At 39.8% G+C, this 26,602-nt stretch overlaps 1 protein-coding gene and 1 non-coding gene across 4 annotated transcripts in view; both read right to left on the bottom strand.

Annotated features, from left to right (window-relative positions):
- The window catches only part of Ptar1 (protein prenyltransferase alpha subunit repeat containing 1), a 62,337-nt gene that overhangs the window by 3,639 nt on the left and 32,096 nt on the right, over positions 1 to 26,602 (bottom strand). The window contains exons 6-7 of one of the 3 annotated variants that reach the window (XM_075973718.1): positions 24,078 to 24,367; positions 13,540 to 22,201 (exon numbers count right to left, since the gene is read on the bottom strand). The exons of the other annotated variants lie outside the window; for them this stretch is intronic. Coding sequence (XP_075829833.1) covers positions 21,859 to 22,201; positions 24,078 to 24,367 — 633 coding nt within the window. The 3' untranslated portion in view covers positions 13,540 to 21,858. Of the gene's footprint in view, positions 1 to 13,539; positions 22,202 to 24,077; positions 24,368 to 26,602 lie in introns of those variants that run through there. 3 annotated transcript variants of the gene reach the window in all.
- LOC142851434 (U6 spliceosomal RNA) lies at positions 8,561 to 8,665 on the bottom strand. Its single transcript, XR_012910757.1, has one exon. It is a non-coding gene; the product is annotated as a U6 spliceosomal RNA (small nuclear RNA).

The following is a 26,602-nucleotide window of genomic DNA, read 5'->3' as shown; positions in this document are numbered from 1 at the left end:
CTACATCTGTATTTAACTAAAACCCAAGCATTTGCGTATAACTGTAAGGGCTTTTTTATTTTTTATTTTTGGCGTGGTTGGATTATTTGAGTTGGAAGACCCACCCTGAATGTGGATAATTTGAAGTCAAAGCTTGGAATACATTTTCCAGATCCTTCTGCTTTTAAATGTTTCTGTTAAAAAAAAAAACAGGTGTTATCCCAAAGCTCTCCCATGATCTCTTCAGACATTATTTTAAACTTCTCATTTACCTTTCCTGATGATCCAATTAATTTTGCCTTCCAGCCCAGACACCATGTTTTCCCACATGATCCATTCTGTTGGTGAGGCTTTTCACTGAGGCTTTTGACTTGTTTAGTTTGGGTTTTCTTTTTTTTTTTTATGTATTTTTTTATTGATAAAAGGAGAATAAAGAAAAGAAAGAAAAAAAACAAATTTCCACCTCCTCCCAGCCTCCCATTTCCCTCCCCCTCCTCCCATTCTTCTCCCCCTCCTCCCACCCCTCTCCCCTTCCCCCCACTTTTCTCCCCCTCCCTCTCCAGTCCAAAGAGCAGTCAGGGTTCCCTGCCCTGTGGTAAGTCCTAGGTCCTCCCCCCTCCGTCCATATCTAGGAAGGTGAACATCCAAACTGGCTAGGTTCCCACCAAGCCAGCACATTGCGTTGGATCAAAACCGCGTGCCACTGTCCTTGGCGTCTCATCAGCCTCTTTGTTCGTCATGTTCAGAGAGTCCAGTTTTATCCCATGCTTTTTTTGGTAACAGTCCAGCTGGCCTTGGTGAGCTCCCAGTAGATCAGCTCCACTGTCTCAGTGGGTGGGTGCACCCCTCGTGGTCCCGACTTCTTTGCTCATGTTCTCCCTCCTTCTGCTTCTCCTTGGGACCTTGGGAGCTCTATCCAGTGTTCCAGTGTGGGTCTCTGTCTCTATCTCCATCCATCGCCAGATGAAAGTTCTAGGATGATATGCATGATATTCGTCAGTATTGCTCAAGGATAGGGTCATTTCAGGTTCCCTATCCTCAGCTGCCCAAGGAACTAACTGGGGGCCTCAGCTTGGGCACCTGGGATCCCCTCTAGGGTCAAGTCTCCTGCCCATCCTAAAGTGGGTTCTTTAACTAAGAAATGGGGTTCCGTGCTCCCCTCTCCAACCTTCCTTTATCCCGATCCTCCTGTTTCCCCAAGTCCCCCCTCCTTTCCTTCTACCTTTTCTCTCCCCATCTCCCCTTACCCCCATCCCACCCCACCCCCAACATCCCACTTTTCTCCCCGGCAATTTTGTATACTTCCCTTATCCAAGAGGATAACTATATGTTTTTCCTTGGGTTCACCTTCTTACTTAGCTTCTTTAGATTCGCCTATTGTAGACTCCGTGGCCCCTATTTATGGCTAGAAACCAATTATGAGTGAGTACATCCCATGTTCGTCTTTTTGGGTCTGGGATACCTCACTCAGGATAGTGTTTTCTATTTCCATCCATTTGCATGCAAAATCTGAGAAGTCATTGTTTTTTACCGCAGCGTAGTACTCTAATGTGTATATATTCCATACTTTCTTCATCCATTCTTCCATTGAAGGGCATTTAGGTTGTTTCCAGGTTCTGGCTATTACAAATAATACTGCTATGAACATAGTTGAACAAATGCTTTTGACATATGATAGAGCATCTCTTGGGTAAATTCCCAAGAGTGGTATTGCTGGGTCGAGGGGTAGGTTGATCCCGAATTTCCTGAGAAACCGAAACACTGACTTCCACAGTGGTTGCACAAGATTGCATTCCCACCAGCAATGGATGAGTGTACCCCTTCCTCCACAGCCTCTCCAGCAAAGGCTATCCTTGGTGTTTTTGACTTTAGCCATTCTGACAGGTGTAAGATGATATCTCAAAGTTGTTTTGATTTGCATTTCCCTGATCGCTAAGGAGGTTGAGCATGACCTTAAGTGTCTTTTGGCCATTTGAACTTCTTCTGTTGAGAATTCTCTGTTCAGTTCAGTGCCCCATTTTTTAATTGGGTTAATTAGCCTTTTAAAGTCTAGTTTCTTGAGTTCTCTATATATTTTGGAGATCAGACCTTTGTCTGTTGTGGGGTTGGTGAAGATCTTCTCCCAGTCAGTAGGTTGCCTTTGTGTCTTAGTGACAGTGTCCTTTGCTTTACAGAAGCTTCTCAGTTTTAGTAGGTCCCATTTATTCAATGTTGCCCTTAATGTCTGTGCTTCTGGGGTTATACCTAAGAAGCGATCACCTGTGCCCATCTGTTGTAGGGTATTTCCCACTTTCTCTTCTATCAGGTTCAGTGTTATCGGGCTGATATTGAGGTCTTTAATCCATTTGGACTTGAGTTTTGTGCACGGTGATAGATATGGGTCTATTTTCATTCTTCTACAGGTTGACATCCAGTTGTGCCAGCACCATTTGTTGAAGATGCTTTCTTTCTTCCATTGTATACTTTTAGCTCCTTTATCGAAAATGAGGTGTTCATAGGTTTGTGGGATTAAATCCGGGTCTTCTATACGATTCCATTGGTCGACTTCTCTGTTTTTATGCCAGTACCACCCTGTTTTCATTACTGTAGCTCTGTAATAGAGTTTGAAGTCAGGGATGGTAATGCCTCCAGACAATCCTTTATTGTATAGGATTGTTTTGGCTATCCTGGGTTTTTTGTTTTTCCATATAAAGTTGATTATTGTCCTCTCCAGATCTGTGAAGAATTTTGATGGGATCTTGATGGGGATTGCATTGAATCTATAAATTGCCTTTGGTAGAATTGCCATTTTTACTATGTTGATCCTCCCAATCCAAGAGCAAGGGATGTCCATCCATTTTTTGGTATCCTCCTCAATTTCTTTCTTCAATGCCTTAAAGTTCTTATCAAATAGATCTTTCACTTCCTTGGTTAGATTTACCCCAAGATATTTTATGCTGTTTGTGGCTATCGTGAATGGAGAAGCTTCTCTGATTTCCCTCTCTGCTTCCATATCCTTTGTGTATAAGAGGGCGACTGATTTTTTGGAGTTGATCTTGTATCCTGCCACATTACTAAAGCTGTTTATCAGCTGTAAAAGTTCTTTGGTGGAGTTTTGGGGGTTGCTTATGTACACTATCATATCATCTGCGAATAACGAAAGTTTAACTTCTTCCTTTCCAATTCGAATCCCCTTGATCCCATTATGTTGTCTTATTGCTATTGCTAGAACTTCCAGCACTATATTGAAGAGGTATGGTGAAAGTGGACAGCCTTGTCGTGTTCCTGAGTTAAGCGGGATGGCTTTGAGTTTCTCTCCGTTTAATTTGATGTTAGCTGTCGGTTTGCTGTATATAGCTTTTATTATATTTAGGTATGACCCTTGTATCCCTAATCTCTCCAAGACTTTTAACATAAATGGATGTTGAATTTTGTCAAATGCTTTTTCAGCATCTAATGAAATGATCATATGGTTTTTTTCTTTCAGTTTGTTTATATGCTGGATTACATTGATAGATTTTCGTATGTTGAACCAGCCCTGCATCTCAGGAATGAAGCCTACTTGATCATAATGTATAATTTTTCGGATGTGTTCTTGGATTCGGTTTGCCAGTATTTTGTTGAGGATTTTTGCGTCGATATTCATGAGTGAGATCGGCCTGTAATTCTCTTTCCTGGTTGGGTCTTTGTGTGGTTTTGGTATCAGAGTAACTGTAGCTTCATAAAAGGAATTTGGTAGTGACCCTTCTGTTTCTATATTGTGGAATACATTGAGGAGAATAGGAATTAGGTCTTCTTGGAAGTTCTGGTAGAATTCCGCATTGAACCCATCTGACCCTGGGCTTTTTTTGGTAGGGAGGTTTTTGATAACAGCTTCTAATTCTTTGCGACTTACAGGTCTGTTTAGATTGTTCACCTGGTCCTGGTTTAATTTTGGTAAATGGTATTTATCTAAAAAAGTGTCCATTTCTTTTACATTTTCCAGTTTAGTGGCATACAGGCTTTTGTAGTAAGATCTAATGACTCTCTGAATTTCCTCTGTGTTTGTGGTTATGTCCCCCTTTTCATTCCTGATCTTATTAATTTGCGTGTTCTCTCTCTGCCGTTTGATTAGTTTGGATAGGGGTTTATCAATCTTGTTGATTTTCTCCAGGAACCAGCTTTTTGTTTCATTGATTCTTTGGACTGTTTTCTGTGTTTCTATTTTGTTGATTTCAGCCCTCAGTTTGATTATTTCCAATCTTCTACTCCTCCTAGGTGAGTCTGCTTCTTTTTTTTCTAGAGCTTTCAGGTGGGCTGTTAAGTCTTCAATATGTGCTTTCTCTGTTTTCTTTAAGTGGGCACTTAGTGCGATGAACTTTCCTCTTAGCACTGCTTTCATAGTGTCCCATAAGTTTGAGTATGTTGTTTCTTTATTTTCATTGAATTCAAGGAAGACTTTAATTTCTTTCTTTATTTCTTCCTTAATCCAGGTATGGTTCAGTAGTTGACTGTTCAGTTTCCATGAGTTTGTAGGCTTTCTGGGGGTAGCATTGTTGTTGAATTCTAACTTTAATCCATGGTGATCTGATAAGACGCAGGTGGTTACTAAAATTTTTTTGTAACTGTGTAAGTTAGCTTTGCTACCGAGTATGTGGTCAATTTTCGAGAAGGTTCCATGAGCTGCAGAGAAGAAGGTATATTCTTTCCTGTTCGGGTGGAATAATCTATAGATGTCTGTTAAGTCCATTTGCTTCATTACCTCCATTAATTCTCTAATTTCTCTGTTAGGTTTCTGTTTGATTGACCTGTCCATTGGTGAGAGAGGAGTGTTGAAGTCTCCTACTATTAGTGTGTGTGGTTTGATGGCTGCCTTGAGTTTTAGTAATGTTTCTTTTACATACGTGGGTGCTTTTATATTAGGGGCGTAGATATTCAGAATTGAGACTTCATTCTGATGAATTGTTCCTGTTATGAGTATAAAATGTCCCTCTCCATCTCTTCTGATTGATTTAAGTTTGAAGTCCACTTTGTTAGAAATTAGTATGGCCACACCTGCTTGTTTCTTAGGTCCATTTGCTTGATAGGCCTTTTCCCAGCCCTTTACTCTGAGTAGGTGCCTGTCTTTGTGGTTGAGGTGTGTTTCTTGTAGACAGCAGAATGTTGGATCCTGTTTTCGAATCCAATCCCTTAGTCTGTGCCTTTTTATAGGTGAATTGAGCCCATTGACATTAAGTGATATTAATGACCAGTGGTTGTTAACTCCGGTCACTTTTTTAGTAGTAGGGTTTGTGTGTTTCCCTTCTTTGAGATGTGCTGGTGAGAGGTCTCTAGATGACTGAGTTATTGTGGGCATTGTTGGACTCCTTGGTTAGTGATTTTCCTTCTATAATTTTCTGTAAGGCTGGATTTGTGGCTACGTATTGTTTAAATTTGTTTTTATCCTGGAAAATTTTGTTTTCTCCATTTATAGTGAACGAAAGCTTGGCTGGATATAGTAGTCTGGGCTTGCATCCATGATCTCTTAGTTTTTGCAGTACATCTATCCAGGACCTTCTGGCTTTCATGGTTTCTATAGAGAAGTCAGGTGTAAGTCTGATAGGTTTACCTTTATAAGTAACTTGGCCTTTTTCCTTTGCGGCTCTTAATATTCTTTCTTTATTCTGTATATTTTGTGTTTTGATTATTATATGGCGAGGGGATGTTTTCTTTTGATCCAGCCTATTTGGTGTTCTGTATGCTTCTTGAACCTTCATAGGTACCTCTTTCTTCAGGTTGGGAAAGTTTTCTTCTATAATTTTATTAAGTATATTTTCTGTACCGTTGAGCTGCACTTCTTCTCCTTCTTCTACTCCAATTATTCTTAGGTTTGGTCTTTTTATTGTGTCCCAAATTTCCTGAATGTTTTGTGATGAGAATTTGTTGGTTTTGCTGTTTTCTTTGATCAGTGTGTTTATTTTCTCTATGGTATCTTCAGTGTCTGATATTCTCTCTTCTATCTCTTGTAATCTGTTGTTAGTACCTGTCTCTGTCATTCCTGTTCGTTTACCCAGATTTTCCATCTCCATTCTTCCCTCGGTTTGTGCTTTCTTCATTGCTTCCATTTCATTCTTCATGTCTTGAACCGCTTCCCTAACCTGTTTGATTGCTTTTTCTTGTTTCTCTTGGTTTTCTTGCGTGTCTTTGAGCGATTTATTCATTTCCTCTACCTTTTTGTTTGTAATCTCTAATTGTTTATGGCAGTTTTTCACCTCCTGTTTAAGGTCCTCTATTATTTTCATATAGTTAACTTTTGAGTCGATTTCTTCTATTTCTTCAGGAGTAGGGTGTACAATTCTTCTTATTTCGGGATCTCTGGTTTCTGGTGGTGTCATGTTGCCTTTCAGGTTGTTGGAGGAATTCTTGTATTGGCGCCTTCCCATCTCTTCCTTCAAATGGAGCCAGGAGAGGCCTGGTCTCTTGGTCCAGTCTTTGCTGTGATTTACTCTCTGGGTATATCTCTTCAGTGTAGAAGTAGGAACCGTTCCCGCCCCTGGATAGCACACACTCACCCGTCCTGATGGGATTCCTCAGCAACTAAGCAGGGCCGCCAGTAGCCCAATGATCCAGGGCCAACAGGATGAATGGAGCAAGGGGGGGATGGTATCCAGGAGCGCGCAGGAAGCCTGGCGCCAGAGCTGAAGGTGCCCGGCTCCCTTACAGGGGACCCTGAGGTCTGCCTGGTAGGCAGGCACTCACCGCTCTGGGTGGGTCGCCTTAGTTTAGGAGCTTAAAACTGTACTTGAGCACTGGTCCTAGCATACAGCAGGGCAGGGTTGGGGAGGGGTGCTGGGGGGGCTGGATCGTGGGAGAGAAAGACAGCCCTGCAGGAGGAGCTGGGGGAGGGGGTTTGTGCTCTCTTCCGGGACAGTCCGCCCCTGGATAGCACACACTCACCCGTCCTGATGAGATTCCTCAGCAACTAAGCAGGGCCGCCAGTAGCCCAATGATCCAGGGCCAACAGGATGAATGGAGCAAGGGGGGGATGGTATCCAGGAGCGCGCAGGAAGCCTGGCGCCAGAGCTGAAGGTGCCCGGCTCCCTTACAGGGGACCCTGAGGTCTGCCCGGTAGGCAGGCACTCACCGCTCTGGGTGGGTCGCCTTAGTTTAGGAACTTAAAACTGTACTTGAGCACTGGTCCTAGCATACAGCAGGGCAGGGTTGGGGAGGGGTGCTGGGGGGGCTGGATCGTGGGAGAGAAAGACAGCCCTGCAGAAGGAGCTGGGGGAGGGGGTTTGTGCTCTCTTCCGGGACAGTCCGCCCCTGGATAGCACACACTCACCCGTCCTGATGAGATTCCTCAGCAACTAAGCAGGGCCGCCAGTAGCCCCTAGTTTGGGTTTTCATCAGCATTTCTCTTCAATTCATTCTTCCAAATTGACAATTTATATCCTTTGACAGTGTCTCCCCTGTTACTGCTCCCATGCCCTCAATCCAACTTCATTCTACTCTGTTCTGTACTTCTCCGATTTCATGTTGTGATAATTAATATCAGCTTCAGTGTCTTGATATATTGGAAGTATATAACTTGTTTTTGAGTCCACAGTGAAGAGATTGCCTTGAGTTCTGGGTGGCAATTGACCTTTGGATTTTTGACTCAGACCATCCAGATAGTGGAAGTTAAACCGAATGCATCTTGCACTGCAAAATGGTACAAGAGGTGGAAGATTATGGCTTTAAAGTGACGTGCTTGGGTGTGAACTTAGAAGGGTGAATTGGAGTTGCAATGGTTAATAGTGACTGTTGATTTGGAAGGATCTAGAATCACTTAGGAAATACGATTCTGAGCATGCCTGTGAGGGATTAGTTATGTCATTTTAACTAAGGTTGGAAGGCTACCTTAATTGTGGACTTAATGGGCTGGGGTCTTCAACTGAACAAAGTGGAGAAGGTAAGAAAGTGAGCTGGGCAGTAGACTTCGTTATTCTGTTTCATGACGACATATGCAATGACAATCGTTGTCTCAAGCTCCTGCCGCTGCCCTTTCCACACCATGATGGACTATTCTGTACCCATGAGACTAAATTGACCTTTTATTCCTTAAAGCTGATTTTGTTGGGCATTTTCCTGCAGCAATGAGAAAGGTAACTCATATACCAGTTAAATCATAAAGCTTGTCTTTCTGTGCCTTCCTTATTTCACTTTAGACTCATTCCGGCTGTTGTGAACAAAGGATTTCTTTCTTTTGTAAAGGCTAAATGTATTCAATTGTGTGTTTATACCCTACTTTCTTCATCTATCCACCCATTTATGCCATAGGTTGATTCCATCACTTGGATATTATAGATCTTGTTGCCTTAAACATAGGGGTGAAGATAGATCTCTCAGACATGCCTATCTCATATCTTCTGGCTACAAGTGAGATTAATGGGCCTTTCATTAATTCTGCATTTTCCTTTTAAGGAACCTCCATACTATTTCCATACAGGCTGTACTTAATTATACCCCCAATAGTATATAAACATTCCCCTTTCTTTATGTGTTTAACATTTCTTTTCTTTCTGAAACAGCCACTCTAATATTTGTAAGGTGAGAGACAGTGTTTTTTAAAATGTTATTTAATTATTTAATGGAAAAAATCCATTAAAATATGAAACACTTTATGAATTTGCATGCCATCTTCACACAGAGGCCATGCTAATCTCTGTTATCATTCCAACTTTAGTATATGTGCCGTTGAAGCAAGCACAAAGCATTGTGGTTTTAGCATGCATTGATAACTATTCTTTGCAATGCTGAACACTTCAGCATTTACCTATTGGCCATTTAAATGTCTTTGAGAAATACCTATTTAGATTATTTGCCCAGTTTTAATTGGATTATTTTAATTCCTACTGTGAGTTGACTTAGTCAACCCATTATCAGTTACATGATTTCCAAATATTTTGTCTTACTCCACTCAGACACAAAGTAGGCAGTTTACAAATAATGCAAAATATTCTCCATAACTTTGAAGGCACTGACAGATTCTGTGACAAAGAGTCCCTTTCTGTTTCAAAGATGGTACCTTGTTGCTATGCTTTCATATGGTATAAAACCACCAGATTCCCTCAAGCCTGTTCGTACTAGCACTGTCTGGATTATGAGGGCGGAACTGGAGAACACACTTGACAATTCTCTCAAAGACTCTCCTTTGTAATAGCATCATCTTGGTGGTGAGAGCTGTGTAACATTTCTGTTCTGTCGTCGGTATCCTCACTCCATTGGTTCTTTTGCTGACAAGCACTTTAGCTGTATACAATCCCTTTGGTCTGGTTTTACTTCGGTTGTCTGTGATTTTAGGGTTATGGATCTCCACTTTAGTAGTGTCCAGGTGATTCATTTAAATCCCTAAAATGTGAAAGTTGATCTTTGTATGTGGCCTCTCTTACACCATGGGTGTCAACTCCTTATGGGTTTATGTAACTATGGGAGTCACAACAGTGAAAGGCTTCCGAAAATGCAACAGTCAAATCAAAATCAAACAAGTAATGAGTCCTGTGTTCCTGGAAAGCCTGGCTGGGTCCATCACATAACGCCCCTGGACTCGGGTCTGGATCACAGCTTTACACTGCAGGGGTCGTCACATCACATAGAGTCAACCAGTGTCGCCTCAAGCACCACAGCTCAACAGGAGTTCCCAGTGCCTTCTCTGTCTTATAGAAGCAACAGTTACAGAAAACAATGACATTTAATATTTCCTTATTATCATTTTCCAGCATGCAAGAATTATACCATTTTAGTAGTATTGTGTCAAAACATTGGATTGAAAAGAATTGTTATTGGAATTACTGACTTAGGTTTTGGTTTCATTAAAAAAAATTGTTATATGAACACTAGGCATGGTTTGGCACACCAGCCTGGCCTACAAAAGGAGTTCATATCAGCCAAACCAAACCAAACCAAAACCCAAAACAACAAAACAAAACAAACTATCAAAAAAAATGAAATTTGGCTTTGAATTGGCAGGACTTAAGAGGGGCTTGCCAACAGCCTTGACCACTCTGTCTGGAGCTCTATGTCAGAAATCTGCTCTTCCATACATTGTCTTGGTCATGGTGTCTTACATAGCAGCAGTAGCTGATACATGTGCCATGTACAGTAGCTTTTAGATTCACATGTAGTTTCTTAGGCTCTCGGACAGCATGAAGGTGGGAAGAAGCATGTCTTTGCAGAAAAGCAGATCTACATCTTGTTTCTTTATGATTTATGGACTTGGTTGTTTGTTCCACATCATGGTTCTTTAACGTTGTCCTCATCAAGGTGGGCATTAAAGATCCCCTTTCCATAAGGACACAGCAATAGTTATCCTTTAACTTGCCTAATAGAATGACTCGGTGCCTTGGCCAGGAGAAAACTAACTGAATGTCTACGGGCTATTTCTGGACTCTTGTTTTGTTCCACTAGTCTTTCTATCTAGTATCTTTACGCCAACATAGTTTAATTATTGTGAATTTACAGTGAGCTCTCTCTCTAATGGGAAACTTTCAGCAGGGGGATGGAAAGATGGGTCAATGGCCAAGAGTAATTGCTGCTCTTTCAGAGGAGCCAGATTCGCTTTCTAACATCCACAAGTTGGCTTAACCATCTGTAATCCCAGCTCCAAATGTGCCGGCCATGGGATAACGCACACATGCAGTACACATACATACATGCAGGCAAAACACACATATAAATTATAAAATCCTTAGAAGATTGTTACAGCTATACTCAATCTTATTTATTGCTATTTACATTTGTAAACATAGTTGTTAATGCAGTACCTACTTTACAACAAACGATTACAATAGAATATTTATATTGTTTTTACGTTTTATGGTACAACTGATATATAATAAATGGAACCAAACATATTCACAATACACAGTCAATATGTCCTTACAAATTTATATACTTGTAGAACCAATACCACAATCAAGATAGTGAACATATTCATATTTCCATATAATTGCCAACGTTTGTAAAAAAAATCCATTGGAGCTGGTATAGTACTGCATCTGTAGAGCAAAACACTGGAGAAATAGTTTCTATGTTGTTCAATCTTGAGTATGGTAGCCTAGTTTCTTCAGTATGTTCTCTTGCTTCATCAGAAAAGTGCTATCTACGTATCGTATGTCTGTGGAGCCATTATCACTGTACACGTAGGACAGAGAAACCAGCCAGCAACTTCTCTGTTTCTCATCTTGTTCCAGGCTTGGTCAGGCTTCTACTATCTTCAGGAATTTAAAAATTTACTTCTAATTCATGTATGTGTGTAAGGCTGGAGGCCATGTGCACATGCGTGCATGGGTCCTGTTGGGCAGCTCTAATTGTCCTACACTGGGAATCAAGCTTGGTGAGTTCTGTCATCAAGCCACCTTTCCGACCCGTTTCTCCTTGCCCTCTTCTTAAACATCAGCATCTATTCTTAAGGCTATACACGAATAGAAGTGTGTGCATGTGTGTGTACACGAGTCTGTGCATACATGGGTGCATTTGCTTGTATGTATACCTACAGTCCTCAACTTCTTTTTTATAAGTCTACATTATTAATTTCATTGAGCACATTGATAATTTCAATGTTGCTTTCTGAAGGTGTTTTTTTCCCCCTTGATCCTTTTTCTTAAGCCACTCTGAAGACCTTTTCCATCAGTGTTCTGGTTTAAGTTGGCTTTCTTTCTTATTCTACTTAAAACAACTCCCCCTTTCCTTGCCATAATTTTAGTCTTGTTCAGCAAGTTAGTTCTGTAATGTAATGTAATGACTGGAAATAAATTTTTAAATTTGTTTAAAAAATGAGTATCTTACTTTATAAACAGCTTATAGTTTACTCCAGAAGTTTAACTACGAGACTCTTCCTGTCCAATAATACATTTTATTTTGTAAGTATATAGAAAAAGAGCAATTTCCTCAACCTGATGCTGGGCTTTGTAATTTCCTACTCTAATAAGTGTTATACAGAATGCTTCCAATCTTTTCCCTATGGCATCACTGAATTAATGAAGACTTACATCAAATAACGGATGCAAATCAGATGTGTCCAGAGAATTGGAGATTATTCCCCTCCAGGGATCTAAGTAGATGGTAAAATTACAAAATAAAACAAGTGGGTGATTGAAGCTTTAGCAACCCCATTTCTTTAATGACCTTCTAATAGTCTTTCCAAATTGTGTCTACTGAGATCACTAGCAACTTAACAAAACACCAAAACATGACAGCCCATTAGCTCTCGAGACAGGAGGTCAACCTTTCAGTATGTGTGATTACTCTGAGAGGAATATGAAGCATACAATGTAAGCTTTCTGTGAATATGAGTGTTTTGTTACTAAACGTAGATTCTATCCCAGAAGCTAATATTACTTAAGAATCATCCTGTGGAAAAACACAGGCTGATCCTTGCTTTCTTTTAAAGCCTAGAAGAGGGGACAAGCAGCCTTTCAATTTCTGCTATCCTTAAACAGAACACATGCAATAGGGTGTCTCTCATGCAAGAACACTGTTGCTTAAAGCTGATGCCCAGCCTGGCCTTAGGGAGGAGCGCCTAGGAGACAAGTGCTATGCCACTTGCCTCTTTCTAAAATAGCACAGCGCCATGTCTGTGAGTTCAAGGAAAATGGTGCATCTGCTAAGTTCAGGCCAATGGCCAAGGACCCTTACATTAACTTAGCTGGCCAGTGTGCTGGCCACATCTGTTACTAGGGCTAGTCTTGCACTTGGAGAAACATGGCTGTTAAACAGTATGATTTCCCAGAGAAGCACCCTTTCTAATACTAATTTTGTCATAGTCATACAGTGTGCCTATTAGTCTATGTTAAGACTGTCTTTAAGAAGTTACCTTCCAGCCGGGTGGTGGTAATCCTAGCATTCAGGGAGGCAGAGGTAGAAAAGATCTCTGTGAGTTTGAGGCCAGCCTAGTCTACAAAGCAGATTCCAGGGCAGCCAGAGATACTCAGAGAAATTCTGTCTTGAAAAATAAACAAAAAACCAAAATCAAAAAATAAGTTTCATTATCATAACAGTTAAAACAAGTAAACACCCTGCATTTTTAAGCAGTTTACAGCTCTTTGGAATGATTAAAAAAACAAAAATAAAACAAAGAACCCTCCACAGCCTGTTTCCTATACAAAATATGCATAATTAATAGTATATCATTACTAACATAACCTTTGCTGTTAACAATGCCCTTCAACAGAAAACACCCTTCTGGAATATTTAAATCTGAGTACAAATAGTATTTACTTCACTGCCTACTTTTCTAGGTCCATCTATAGGCTTCTCCATCAAGTGTAAGTAATTTATAACTTACAGTATACAGAGACAGGATAGGGTGTAACACTAGCAACATCTCACTTTGTCTTCATTTGAAGATATAAAGTATATACGGTCATAATGACTTCCTAAGTCAATCTGTCACTGTTAATGTATTTGAAAGACAATTATGCAATTTCTCTAAGTTTGATTTTTTTAATGTTCTATTATTTGTATTACATAATCAGTTCCTGGTTTCATTCAGACCGTACGTCACCCCCCTAACACAATCAGAGCATTTCAACTGGATGTCTTGGCAAATGGACGCCAAGCACAGAGATCAATCACACGTGGCACTTGTTTTAGGAGAGGTAAAGTTTACTTAGACATCAGCAAAGACAACACCATTTCCATAGTCTACAGAAATACAGTAATTTACAGCTAGTTTGGTACATGGTTCCATGTTAAAAGAACAAATCAAATGGAAAAAGAAATGGCTCATCCTATTTCTCTGCCTCTTATCATAATTTAGTAAGTACATCAGTACGTTCTGGAAGACGGCTGCATAGATTAGAATCCTAGGGCTGCTGGTTAATATACATCATTATACAACAAGAATAATAGAAAACAAACAGGTACAGATACACAGTAAGCATGCGACCTAAGCTATTATTTGTAAGAAACAGGATGGACTTTAGTGAAGACTGAAATCGCACCATCAGTACTCGTGACAGTGACTATGGTATCATGGCACACGATTCCTCCTCTTTAAAAAAATGCTTGGCAAACTCGATCAGGTTGATCCAAGTGCTACAGCAAATTTAAATTAAGACGAAGGAAAACTCCATTAGATATCTTTCTAAATATCCTAACTAATCCATAAAGTACTGAAAAATCATGTCTACATGTCACCTCCAAATTTAAACAGATGTGTGCGCTGCACCCCGGAACTCTGCACTGCTGACGCAGCAGCACCTGGCCACACGTGGAGCCCGAGGAGCCGACACAGGGCAGAGTGGAGGGCAGTGAGCAGAACACACTGAACTGTGAAGAAAGGAGGCGGCCAGCTCCTTGGTTTTGTTATAATGATTATATGCTGAAATAGTATTTTAATACATTAAGTTAGATAAGATACATTTTTATTAAAGTTAATTACACTTCTTAGACATTGCTACTAGAAAATTATAATTTCATTTTGGTTCACATTACATTTCCATTGAATACCACAGTCATAAACAACACATGATTATGTTACTCTTAGAATTTACATTTAATCTTAGCCAAAAGTCCAAGTGATAGCTTTAGAATTTAGCATAATTTAATCAGTCTGGGATACTAAACTCCCAAATACCACAAGTGTACTTTGCACATACCTTTTTATAAAATTTACTCTTATTCCCCTCCAGGGTATACATTTTAACTGTAAAGAATTCACAAGAGATTTAATCCTTTTAAAACTGTGGATACGTAAGAGCGAAAGGAACTTCCATGCAGACTGGGATAGCACAGGAAGTACTATCAGTGAAGACAGTGTCTCCAAGAAAACGAGCTGGCCTAACCAATACTTAATGCCCAGGATCCGACGCTGCACCATGAGTCAAGAGTCCACTGTTAACTGTAGTCTACTGGACGCTCTTTTTGGAAAATCTACAAGCAATGTAAACTAATAGTAGAATATACTATCTGAGATCTTTTTCTTCAGTGAAAGTCCCTCAGTTTTATAATGTTAAACTATGCAATTAACTAGCATACAAAACCCCAAGTTTAAAAAAAGACATTGCTGTACTTTTAAAGTCTTTCTCTTTGTTTTTGTAATAGTATATAAATATTTGGCGTACTTCTAACACCTCATCTTTGATTTGTTTCCGGCTCAGAAACAGTACTGTGATCTAGTATAGTGTACACTCTATTACTCTCCTAGAACAAAATACACCAAAAGTAGAGCTGACTTCAGCCAGTGATACAGTCATGCATCAGCAAGCTCACTGAAGGCAAAGGCATTTAGACTTACACTACACACTCGCTTCCTCACAGTTCAGGTAGGAATATTTGTTTCAAGACTGTTTAAATCTTTTGCATCAGGTCAACTCAGAATAGGTCCTCAAACTACAGTATTATTGATAAAAATTTCTTCCTCATGTCAAACATATTCTGAGAAAATTATATGAAGTCACCCAGCCCAACTTCCTATTTTATCATTATCACTTTTAAGACACAGGAAAGGAACTGAGAATTGGGGTGAAATAAGGGGCCTCCACTGGGAAGTGCAGGATATGCTGATACATACGGGGGCTGTAGAGGGTGGCCATAGCTCTCTTTAAGAGTTCAGCCACCAATATTTAAAGACATTTATTAAATGTGTCTTGCACAACATGCTACTGCTTCAGCTTTTTATAACTCCTGACTTCATACCATGGTTATTATGTCTCTAACTGCAAGTGTAATAATTCATGTCATGTAATAACATTTTTCAGTGTCCAGCACATGGCTCTACAAACGTATGCTTCAGTGAAGAGATGGCAACGGTCCCCCTGGTGAGCTCTTAGTTTGATGGCAGAGCAATAGCTGACTAAGTACTTCTCATCTGTACCACTTCTTTAACCAACAAAAAGCTGCCTGCTTCAAATACATGACTTTGAATATAGGAATAAATGAATGAATGCTTCCAGGGGAGAGTTGTGTGAATTGATGTTAGTATACTTCCCCATGGCACATTAAAAACAAACAAACAAATCCCACCAAAGCCTCATTTGTATTATCCATCACTTTATAAACATGAGCAGTGCTTTGAGGAGTGACCACTAGGATGAAATAAAGGCTGATTCCTTAAGGAGATGGAAGAAAAGCAGAATAACGTGCTTTAAAAACCACCAAACTCCTAATCAAACACTTTTCACAAAATTTACATAGAGCAAGTGGACACTTAAGTCAGTTTCCAACTTTGCTAGAGCAAGCTGTCTATTGGGAAAATTACCTTAAATAAGAACACTTTGAGCAAATATAAAAATTAATGGGATAAAATCATGTAGACCTAGGCTCCAGATCTCTTTAGATGTGTGTATGTTCACATACACTTAGATTCCTAAAAAGATCCTCAACTCTGGCTGCAATGTTATACAATCTTGCCTTATATATTTAAACTTCATAATGTATTTTTCATACAAAGTAGCATACTTTACCCAAAACCAAGAATGGGGACAATGATTAAGAGAGAGATACGTTAATATTCCTTCTCCAGTATTTATCAGTCTGATGGGTTAGTTTCCCATAACATGCAAGGCATTAGGGGATATTCTGAACATGTCTGCATTTACATCTCACACACGCAGAGAAAAAGAAGTCTTAGGAAGCAAAACAGCTGTCAATTTGCAAAGCGACAGCAATTATTTTTCTCAATATGATTTTTAAAGGCTGAGAAAGTCAACTGAAACAAAATATAATGTTCTCCACTTTTCCCCCAAACTGGAACTATAACACAGAAATTCTCTTAGTGGGCAACATTTATGGTAACATTCACAATACAGCTACAGGACAAACAGCAATACAGCGTGGATTAGCTTTTGCATACTAACGCTCAATAGCTAGCAATGTATTGAGCATATTTTGCATTTTCTTTTTGGCCACAGAATATAATATTTTGTTCTAATTGATGAAATCTTCTACCCCCTGAGGAACAACAACCAACTACTAAATGTCAGGGCCAGCTTTATGGCTATGCTCTTGTTCGGAAAGCACAGATCAAATCAACTGCCCTGGGTTTGTGAGCCAATAGTCTCTGGTGGTCTGTAGTAACAGGGATGGCCTGAGAAGGTTCAGAAGTCACAGCTGAGAGCCTGAGAATTCCCCTCACACCCTAAACCCACACAGGAGACATTGGTTCCCACATCAATTATGAACACAACGGAATTAGAGATATATTATTCAAGAATGCTCTGCAAAGCACTTTGGAATTTTTACTGTAAAGAAAATTTATTTGCTATCATGAAATATGATGGTACTACCTTCCCCTTCCCCACACAAATACATAAAATTTGAAATTTCATTTTAGTATTTCCCACTTTTCTTTTGGTGTTAGCAAGTGCTATTGAAGGGTCTTCCAAACAAGGCAAAGGGTCACTGGGGACAACCACCTGCTGTGAGGTGCCCTGGTGTGGGGCCTGCTTCCCTTCCAGCACAGTGTGCACAGGTTTAATTGTGTGCACGTGGACCTCTAGTTACGAAGCCTCCAAATGTTAGTTGACAAAGGGAAAGAACAAATTCTAAGTTTTGGTATTCTTAGTAGGACACTCAAAAATTGCCAATGAAATATAAATTACAAGATCCTATCTTCTCGAGTTCAGTATAAGATAACCTTGTAACCCTCACTGAAGTAAGAAAGGCACTCACGTTAAGATATTATACAGTTATTTTTAAAAAGACACTATGTGACAATATGTGGAATTCTTGGGGTGGCTTTTTCTTACTGTTTCTATGAAACTGAGTTTGCTGAAGTTTCCTCATACCCCCACATGCTTCTTTAATAAGCAGAAGCTCATTACAGACCATGTGTGTTGGGGGTGGAGGAGCATACATATTGCTAGGGTTTGCAGTTTTATTTAAGACAAAAGATATGGTTTTTACAATATTCAAAAATTTTTGAATCAAGCATTTAAAAAAAATTCTAATAGCAAAATAACAGTAAACCCAAGAAGCTTTCTGGGGAAAAAAAGGATTCTTCATTTTACAACTGAATCGCCCCTAACTTAGGGAGCCAACTGAGATGCCTGTATGGTGGTGTGGTGGTTCCATGCCTAAGTTACATTTGGCCCATGGCAGACACCACCTTGTGCTGTGTAAGAGAAACTGCAAGACGGACAATTTGTAACAAGTTCTCCACACACACACACACACACACACACACACACACACACACACACACACCAGGAACTGAGAGAATCTGAACACTAGCTAATGACTATGTCTACCACACATGCTTTCTACAGACTGCTGCATATAAACTCAAAAGCTCGCTTCTACGTTGTATGTTACTTAGCCCTTATTTGAAACTCTAAGTAGCTTTTGGTGATAATCTGTACACATTTAACTCTATGACTGATTAACAAATGTGAGCCTGAGCACCAGCAAAAACAAAGGGAAAAGAATTAATGAAGCATTTAGCTTAAGTTAGAGCTGTGCCCCAAGAGTAAGAAATGTCTGGCCCAGAATTTTTTTAGAAGTAATACGAGATAGTAATGGGTATAAAATCCTTAGTCTTAAAAAATGGCTCATGCAGGTTCCAGGAGTACCTAAAAGGCCCACAGTTCAAGTTGGGGATCGGGATGACTCACATACAAACACAGATCAACAAGTCTCTAAATCCAAGCATTATGCCATCTGCTCAAATGTGCCCCTGGCTCTGTATGCAAGATCTGCTCTTCAACATCATTTAGTGAAAGAAAACAATAATCTTACCAAGTGGATCTTATTGACACTGAGAGTTTTTAGTGTAGACAAACAGCTAAGAGAATTCTAGAGCTCCATCTCATGGCTGAGAGTTAACAAGCCTAAACAAGGTAATGAAGACAGCAAATCTAAATCTCACTAATTTTACATGTGAGAGCTCTCCTTAAGTATTAACGAAGGTAGCCCACATCACTAACTTATAACTCATTAATTTCCTGATCATTATTCCATCATTAATGATCAATCTTTCCCTTCTTCAAAGAGTGAATTAGTCAACTTAATAAACAGTTATTAAGTCCTTATTATGTGCAAGGCATATGATATAACCTGGAAATACAATTACCAAAATACACAGCCTTAAAAAAGGTAGGGTGGGGTTGTGGTGAGAGCAGATTCAACGTGTCAGTCTAAACTAACTAACTTTTCCTTTTAACAGCAACATATGTACAGAAGGATGTGACTAAACAAGCCCTACATCATATGGATTCTTTCTATGGCATTAGTTCATTTGGTCAAAGACACAGTAGCCTGCTAGAGAGGGTAAATGCCAAACAGTTAGAGAAAACACAGGGAAATCCTAAGTCCTGTGACAAACTCTTGAAAATGCTAATTTCAGACGTAATGTAGCAAAAGCCACACAGAAACAGGATCTTATAGATATCTGCATTTTTACTACCTACTTTCTACTTTCCTGGGAAGAAGAAACCACGGTTTATTAGAGGACTCCACGGCTTCAGGAAGGGGTGGGCTGAGTCTTAGAGGACACAAGAAGGCAGCTAACACCAAAGATGACCAAGAAGCTGAGTAGAAGATATAAAAAGGAATGGAACACTATAAAAAGTTAGCAGATGTTCATACAGCATAGCCTATGCTCATGGCCTGACAAACAACATGAAATATAAGCCCTATTGCTTCGGAAACGAAAAAGGATGCTGTCGAGAAAGGTAATACCGAGTAAAGACAGGTCGGCAGCAATAACTGCTGTCATTTCTACTCAATCTCAGGGAAGTTAAACAACATGTAATTGTTTTCCTATAGAGATCCATGTAGAACTTGAGGTATTTGATGATTCAAACTATGCTTTGTAAATAGAACTGTGGAATTATGTTAACAATGTTGAGTATTTTTATCATCTAAATACTATAAAATAGTAAACATAACTTTGCCCCAAGAAAGTAAGCTCTATCTACTGGGGCCAGCAGAATGTTTTTTCTAGTATCCTAAGTGTCTCCTCACTCAGCTCAGCAGTCTGCCACCCAATAAGACTATGATGCCCTAGCTAAAGTTTATTTATTTTTTTCTCTGAATAAAGAGTGCCTAACTCAAGTACAAGTGCCCACCAGAGTGAGACAGGAGCAGTTCGCCTTTCCCTCTGTCCCTCTACCTACACTACACAGTACCAAGTGTGAAAGAGATCACACAAAACATGATGGGGTGCTTGTTCCTGTAATCACTGCTTACATTTTGCACATATATGGGATGAGACAGCTTCCACCATTGTGCTGGCTTAGTTCTATGTCAATTTGATACAAGCTAGAGTCGTCTGAGAAGAGAAAACCTCAGTTGAGAATATGCCTCCATAAGATCAGGTCATAAACAAACCTACAGGGGAATTTCTTAAGTAGTGATTGATGAGAGAGAGCCCAGATCACTGTGAGCGGTGCCACTTTATGGGCTGGCAGTCCTGGGTGCTAAAAGAAAGCCAAATGAGCAAGCTATGGAGAGTAAGTCAGTAAGCAGCACTCCTCCATGGCCTCCGCATCAGCTCCTACCTATAGGTTCCTGCCCTGCTTGAGTACTGCCCTGGAAGTGTAGGCGAAATAAACCTTTTCCTCTCCAAGTTGCTTTTACTCATGGTGTTTTGTCATAGCAATAGAAACCCCAACCAAGACAAGCATTAAAAGGAAAGAATATGAGGGGGGCACCTTTTATTCATACTTCCTGTGTTTATAGCTAGGTATTAAATTCACTGACATAAGAGAGATAATAGCTTCAGTGGGTATCCCTGAAAAAAAGACACACAATAAAAGAATATGGACCAGTGAGTGATGGAAAGCAGGGAATGGACTGGTAAGATAAAGAGAAGGGATGCACACAGAGGAATCACGGCTCATCCCAAGGGGTGGATATAGTAAGAGAGACAGAGACGGTATTCGACCCATTCCCATCCCTGCTTCACCAACCTGAAAAACACAGCCCTTGTTATTGAGATATAGCTATAATGTGGACTTTGGTACTTATCCCTGATGAATTTAGTATCAAAGTGTTTTGTTTGACTTTAAAAGTAAAAACTGAACTAATGCTTAAAACTAGCCTTCCTCCCTAGATTTTGCCAGTAAACTCCGACTAGCCACTTGACAAAAACTGCAGTATATCCAGTATAGTCTTAGAAACTTAAATTTTATAAGGAAATCTTTACAGGACTACAATTATATGTAGTTTTCTCCCACTTTTCTTGAGTAATTTTAGAAGGAAAAAAGTAGTAATAACTAAAAATGGCATTTCTGTTTTTTTTTTTAAAAAGAATTTATTTTATAAGGGCTGACTTACTGTTTTGGCATATACCAAATATGAGGTAAAAACAATCTATCAAAACTAGTAATAAAAATAATTTTCCAGTACTACAATTACATAAACTCTTAAATTAGTTTAGTTTCTTTTAAATAATCATTTAAAAAATAGATTACATTGGAAGCATTTTTTTTTATATAAATCCTAACACTCCTGGCTTTGGTTCTCTTAGTCGGTAACTGGAGAACATTCTTGAGAAAGAAGTGGCTTACATTTGCACATATCCATCCATCTAGCCATTTTATTCTCAAAACTGCAATTAGAGCAAGTCCTTTTGCACATCTATGAATATTCCTAAGCTGAACTGCAACTTAAAATTTCAATTTTTAAAGAAACTGCTTATGTAGCAACTGAACTGAGGTGGGTAAAGGTACGTGAACCAATCTCAAGAACCAAATGAAAAGCCCAAATATTAAAATAAAGGGCATGGAATCAAACAGGAAAACTTAAGACTCACTGTTTAGCAAGAAGGAACTATACAGTTATTTTGTACCCAAAGGAATGCCAGCTCTGAGCAAAATAAATAAAACAAAACATTTCTTACAGACTTTAAGCTGTAGATGACGAATCCAGAGTTAGCCAGTCAGTCCATGCAGCTATGGCGTTGAGAAAGGGAAGCAATATTGCACTAAAAAGGGATTTCTTAGGATGAATCCACACCTTTCACTGACTTAAAGTCACCAGCCATTTCCTGTATGCATTAGCATACCTGGCTTGCTCTACATTCCGACAAGTGGATAATACTTGATCAATAAACCTGTGCTCCATCTCTAGGCCTAGAGAGTCTGGAGCTGGGGTCCGCTTCAGGCGTTTGGTTTCCTGGGAATAGCCTTGTTTGCTAGAGTCATTCAGTCCGTCCACTTCCATTGCCTGAGATAGTTGAGGGCTTGCTGGAATCAGGTGCAAGTCATTCAAAGTACCCCCAGAGCAGTCTGCAGGTGACAGGTGAGTCAAGTTGAGAGGACACCTGCCACTTAAGTGATGTTGAAGGTAGAAAATATGCCGCCTGTGATGGGGGATGGGGTGGAAGAAAGAACATCATCACAAAAGTCAAGATTTCTAGGCAAAAGAAGTCGATAATTTAAAAGTACAAAGTATTAGCTAACACCCAGTTCATAATCCAGAGCTGTCTGGGGGAAGAGAAAAACGACTTAAAAGATCAGGGCTTCAATCCTCGCCACTGGTTTGTGAGAAAATAGTATTGCTGTAAAGACTTCCCAATAAACATTTACTCAACTCACAGTGAGTTTTCAGTTCTCATTCTAACATGAATTAGAAACAGTAAAAACTCAATATCTCCATAAATAATCATATAAAACAAAATATCAACTTCATCTAGAATTTTTGAAGAAATCAGAAACAAGGTACATTAAGCAATTCCTCCATACTAGAGGCATAGTTCATAGCCTCTATCTAGCTCTTTCTGAAGACATTTTTATTGCATTTATAAATGTGTGCGTGTGTGCGTGCGTGCATGTGTGTGTGTGTGGTGTGTGTGGGTACAGAAGTCAGTTCTCTCCACCAAGTTCTGTGCTCCAAGTTGTAGGGATGGACTCATGCCATCAGGCTAGTTGGCAAGTGCCTTTACTCACTGAGCCATCCCACCGGTCCCTGGTCTTTTTTAAAGCTCGAAGAACACACACTGTGGCAGTTGGTCTTATTTAATTAAGCTTTCTCTTAAACCTCCGCTTTAGTCTTCCATATCAGTATTCGGCAAAGCTATGCTAGGCTCTGAGTAAAGCACATAAAAGACGACACTCCTGTTTTGAATCTCTTAAGAGCAGTTATCACCTGGAATTGCTTATTAAAACAAAAACTGCTCTGTCTAATCTCCAAACAGTTTTCATGGTACACACATCTGCTACACAAACTATAACATGACATATGAGGTTCTAAGTTGTTACATCGCATCATTCACTCAAGGGCTAAGGTCTTCCTATGTCTTACTATCAATGTTTTAAGTCTCTGTGCCTTGCTACTGGCAGGATGAGGTCCAACAGAGCAACAAAGTCACTAGCACAACAGTTGCACAGCCTGTCTTTCTTAAGACTTTATGTGAAAAGAAAAAAGAAAGATAATGTCTGCCTTCTGAGTGTACTCAGTGTGGACTATAGCTAACAGACCAGCTAAGAAGTCCACGAGAAAGACTAGACTGGAGAAAGGGGTGGGGGCTCAGTAACTCAGGAAATAGATTTTACAATCCTTATCCTTACCTGGCACAGACAAGTCTTTTGTTTGTAGACTGACTCCTATGGTCTGAAGTAGAATTCAGATTTATAAAGCTGGAGATACTTCCAAACAGATAAAGATCCAAAATAAATGAAGCAAAGTGTTAACTCGCCTGGACTTCATTTCAGCATGAAGTTTATAGTATCAAATGTTCTCAAAACCCAGGTCAATAAAATTGTTGGCCTTTCTGATTATTATTATACTTAGATAATTAATGTACAGATCCTGAGAGTAGGGAAAAAGATAAAGCTAACCTGATATTCATAGTCTAATCATTAGTCTCAATCCTAACCGCATCAAAATGATCTAAAAGGTTTTACTTTTCTTAAAAACGCATGACAGTATTCCATCCCTGATATGTTAATTGCCAGGACCTCCAAAGAGTCATGAAACATTTTTATGTTTTGTTTTGTTTCTATACTATTTTGGAAGTAACACAAGTCATTCTGTTGTGTACTTAAGTGTGAATCTAAACCACAGGCAACTCTGTGTGTGAGAAACCTCATATTAACAATGGTGATGAAATGCTGAACAAAAGCCCTTTCCTCAGTCAGGAAACCAGAGAGCCATATTTACATTCACAGACAGAAGTCAGACATAATAGGTTCTGCAGCCAGTTTATCCATAGGATGTGGATTCTTCTCTCCTCTTACCTATGACACCAAAGGGTTTCATGTCCTGGATAGGAATCAATAAGATCTGTGCAGAATTCCACTTCTTCTTCTAGGAGCTGGGTAAGATCTATCCTTGGTTCCTCTGTTGAAGCTGCTGCTTCTTCATCTTTTGGCTCATCTTTCAAAGAGTTTTGCTGCAGTGCAGAAGTGTCCATTGCAGTCTGGCTAATCAAAGATTTTAACAGAAACTGGCGATAGTGAAATCCACTGTGGTCTGAAACGTGCATGGACGCCCAGTGTTTAGTAGAAGATAGCTCATCAAGAAGGATCTTGAAGGAAGAAAAGGGACGTGAGAAGAGCGTTTACAAAAGTGTTCTTTCCGCATCACCACCTGTGCTCTTGCTCCGATTCACTGTCACCAATCTCTGTATACAAAGTCCCATATGCTGTCCCCTTGGAAGCTGAATATATGTGAGCTTCCCTTGTCTCTTATAAAGTGAGAATTTTTTTTTTTGAGAACAGAGTTTAAGGACTTACATTCTTTCATTTCACCTTATCACACTGTGAATGGCCAACAAAGAAAACCAAATTCAAAATTAATGAATTTCTGGGTAGTTATTTATAAGTAATACTATTGGGGAAAGGGAATATACAACATCAATTATGATGGAGGAAGGTCACTGGTTAAATAAAAAGAAACTGCTTGGCCCTCATTGGTTAGAAGATAGGTGGGAGGAGTAAACAGAACAGAACGCTGGGAGGAAGAGGAAGTGAGCTCAGACTCCACAGCTCTCTTCTCGGGAGCAGACGCCTCAGAGAGACGCCATGTTCCCGGCTCCTGGGCAGACACACACGATGAAGCTCCGACCCAGGATGGACGTAAGCTAGAATCTTCCCGGTAAGTGCACCTAGCTGTGCTACATAGAATATTAGAAATGGGCTAGTCCAGGTGCGAGAGTTAGCCTAGAAGAGGCTAGATAGAAATGGGCCAAGCAGTGATTAAAAGAATACAGTGTCCGTGTAATTATTTCGGGGCATAACCTAGAGCTAGCCATGTGGGCGGCCGGGGTGCTGGGAATGCAGCCCCGCCGCTCTTATTTCAACACAATTAAGAGGTGATTTTGATTCTTATTACATTTAAAACTTTCATCCTACTCGTACGAATATGCACTATACTTTCAATAAGGGATTCCAAATGCTTTCCACAAGAAATGACATAAATGCACAGACTGTGTCTGTTTGTTCTCACTTCTGAGTTCTAAGGGCTAAGCACAAACTATGATGTACAAAAACTAGAATTTCCCAAGGGCCTTAATTATCACCCTTTGCCTCAAACTGATAGTACGGAGTGGATGAGATATAATTAGGTTTTAAAGTATTTAAAACATTATACTACAAACTAATGCACTTCAAAAGGAATGCTCAAAGTTGATTTGTGAAGCAACATTATTTGGCACTGGTTGGACGGGTGGCTATCAATGAAACATGCCATCACAACCTGACATGTCCCATGGGGGGAGTTGTTGGGGTTTTGTTTTATTTTGAGACAGGGTCTCACTCTGTAACTTGGACTTCCTGGAAGTCACTATGTAGGCCAGAATGGCCCCAGACTAGCAGTGATCCTCCTGCTCAGCTTCCTAAGTGGTGGGATAACAGGTGAGAGTCACCATCCCTGGCTTCTACAGACGGTTTTCAGACAAGCCAAGGAAAGGACCACACACTTGTGAGCAGAGAACAACAGAGACAGTGTGCACCACTGCGTATGTGAGACGGGGGAGAGGATCTTGGTACAGGAAAAGCATTTGCTGGGAACTTTAAAGCAGGGAGAATGCACCAAATGACCTCTACCTTCCAGCAAATATTTTTCCTGTACCGAGATCCTCTCCCCGCATCTCACATACCTTTTCTTTTTCAGAAGAAATCTTTCCTTTTGGAAGCCTCACAATATGCGTACATTTTCACAGAAAGAACTGTTGCATGTGTTTTCATTATCATTAAATTGTAAGAATATTTGATTTTTAATATAACAATAAATTTGTACAGGATACAAACTTGATGTTTCCATTCTCTTGTGCTCGCTGGCAACAGAGCAGATATGCAAATACTTCAGGAATGAATGAAGGTAGTGGAAAGTATCAAGGACTGGGATTCCCAGTCTGGATAGGCAAAGTCTACTGTTTTAAAGTTTTGTCATGTCTCCTTTAAATTCTTTTTCTTTTTTAATTTTTGTTTTACTTTTGTTGAGACAGGGTCTGGTGATGTAGTTCAGGCTTGCCTAGAATTCATGATCCTCTGGGGGCTGGATCCTTAACTTCTAATGGGTACAATCATTGCCACTACCTTTATTTACACAGCTATAGCTGGCAAGTCTGCAAGAAAAACATTTGGTTTCAGAGTGAACAAAACCAGAGTCATTTCTACTTGAGCTTGTATCTGAATAATATCATTTAAGGGTTATTATTATTATTATTATGAACTGGACCCATAGAAAAAGCTAGGTATGGGGCACACATCGGCAATCCCTGTGTTAGGAAGACGGAGACTGGAGGATCTCTGAGGTTTGT

Source organism: Microtus pennsylvanicus, chromosome 5 (genome assembly GCF_037038515.1).
Source record: "Microtus pennsylvanicus isolate mMicPen1 chromosome 5, mMicPen1.hap1, whole genome shotgun sequence".
In the NCBI taxonomy this organism is placed as follows: Eukaryota; Metazoa; Chordata; class Mammalia; order Rodentia; family Cricetidae; genus Microtus; species Microtus pennsylvanicus.
The sequence above is the reverse complement of the archived record's forward strand: the minus strand, read 5'-3'. Positions and strand labels throughout refer to the sequence as shown.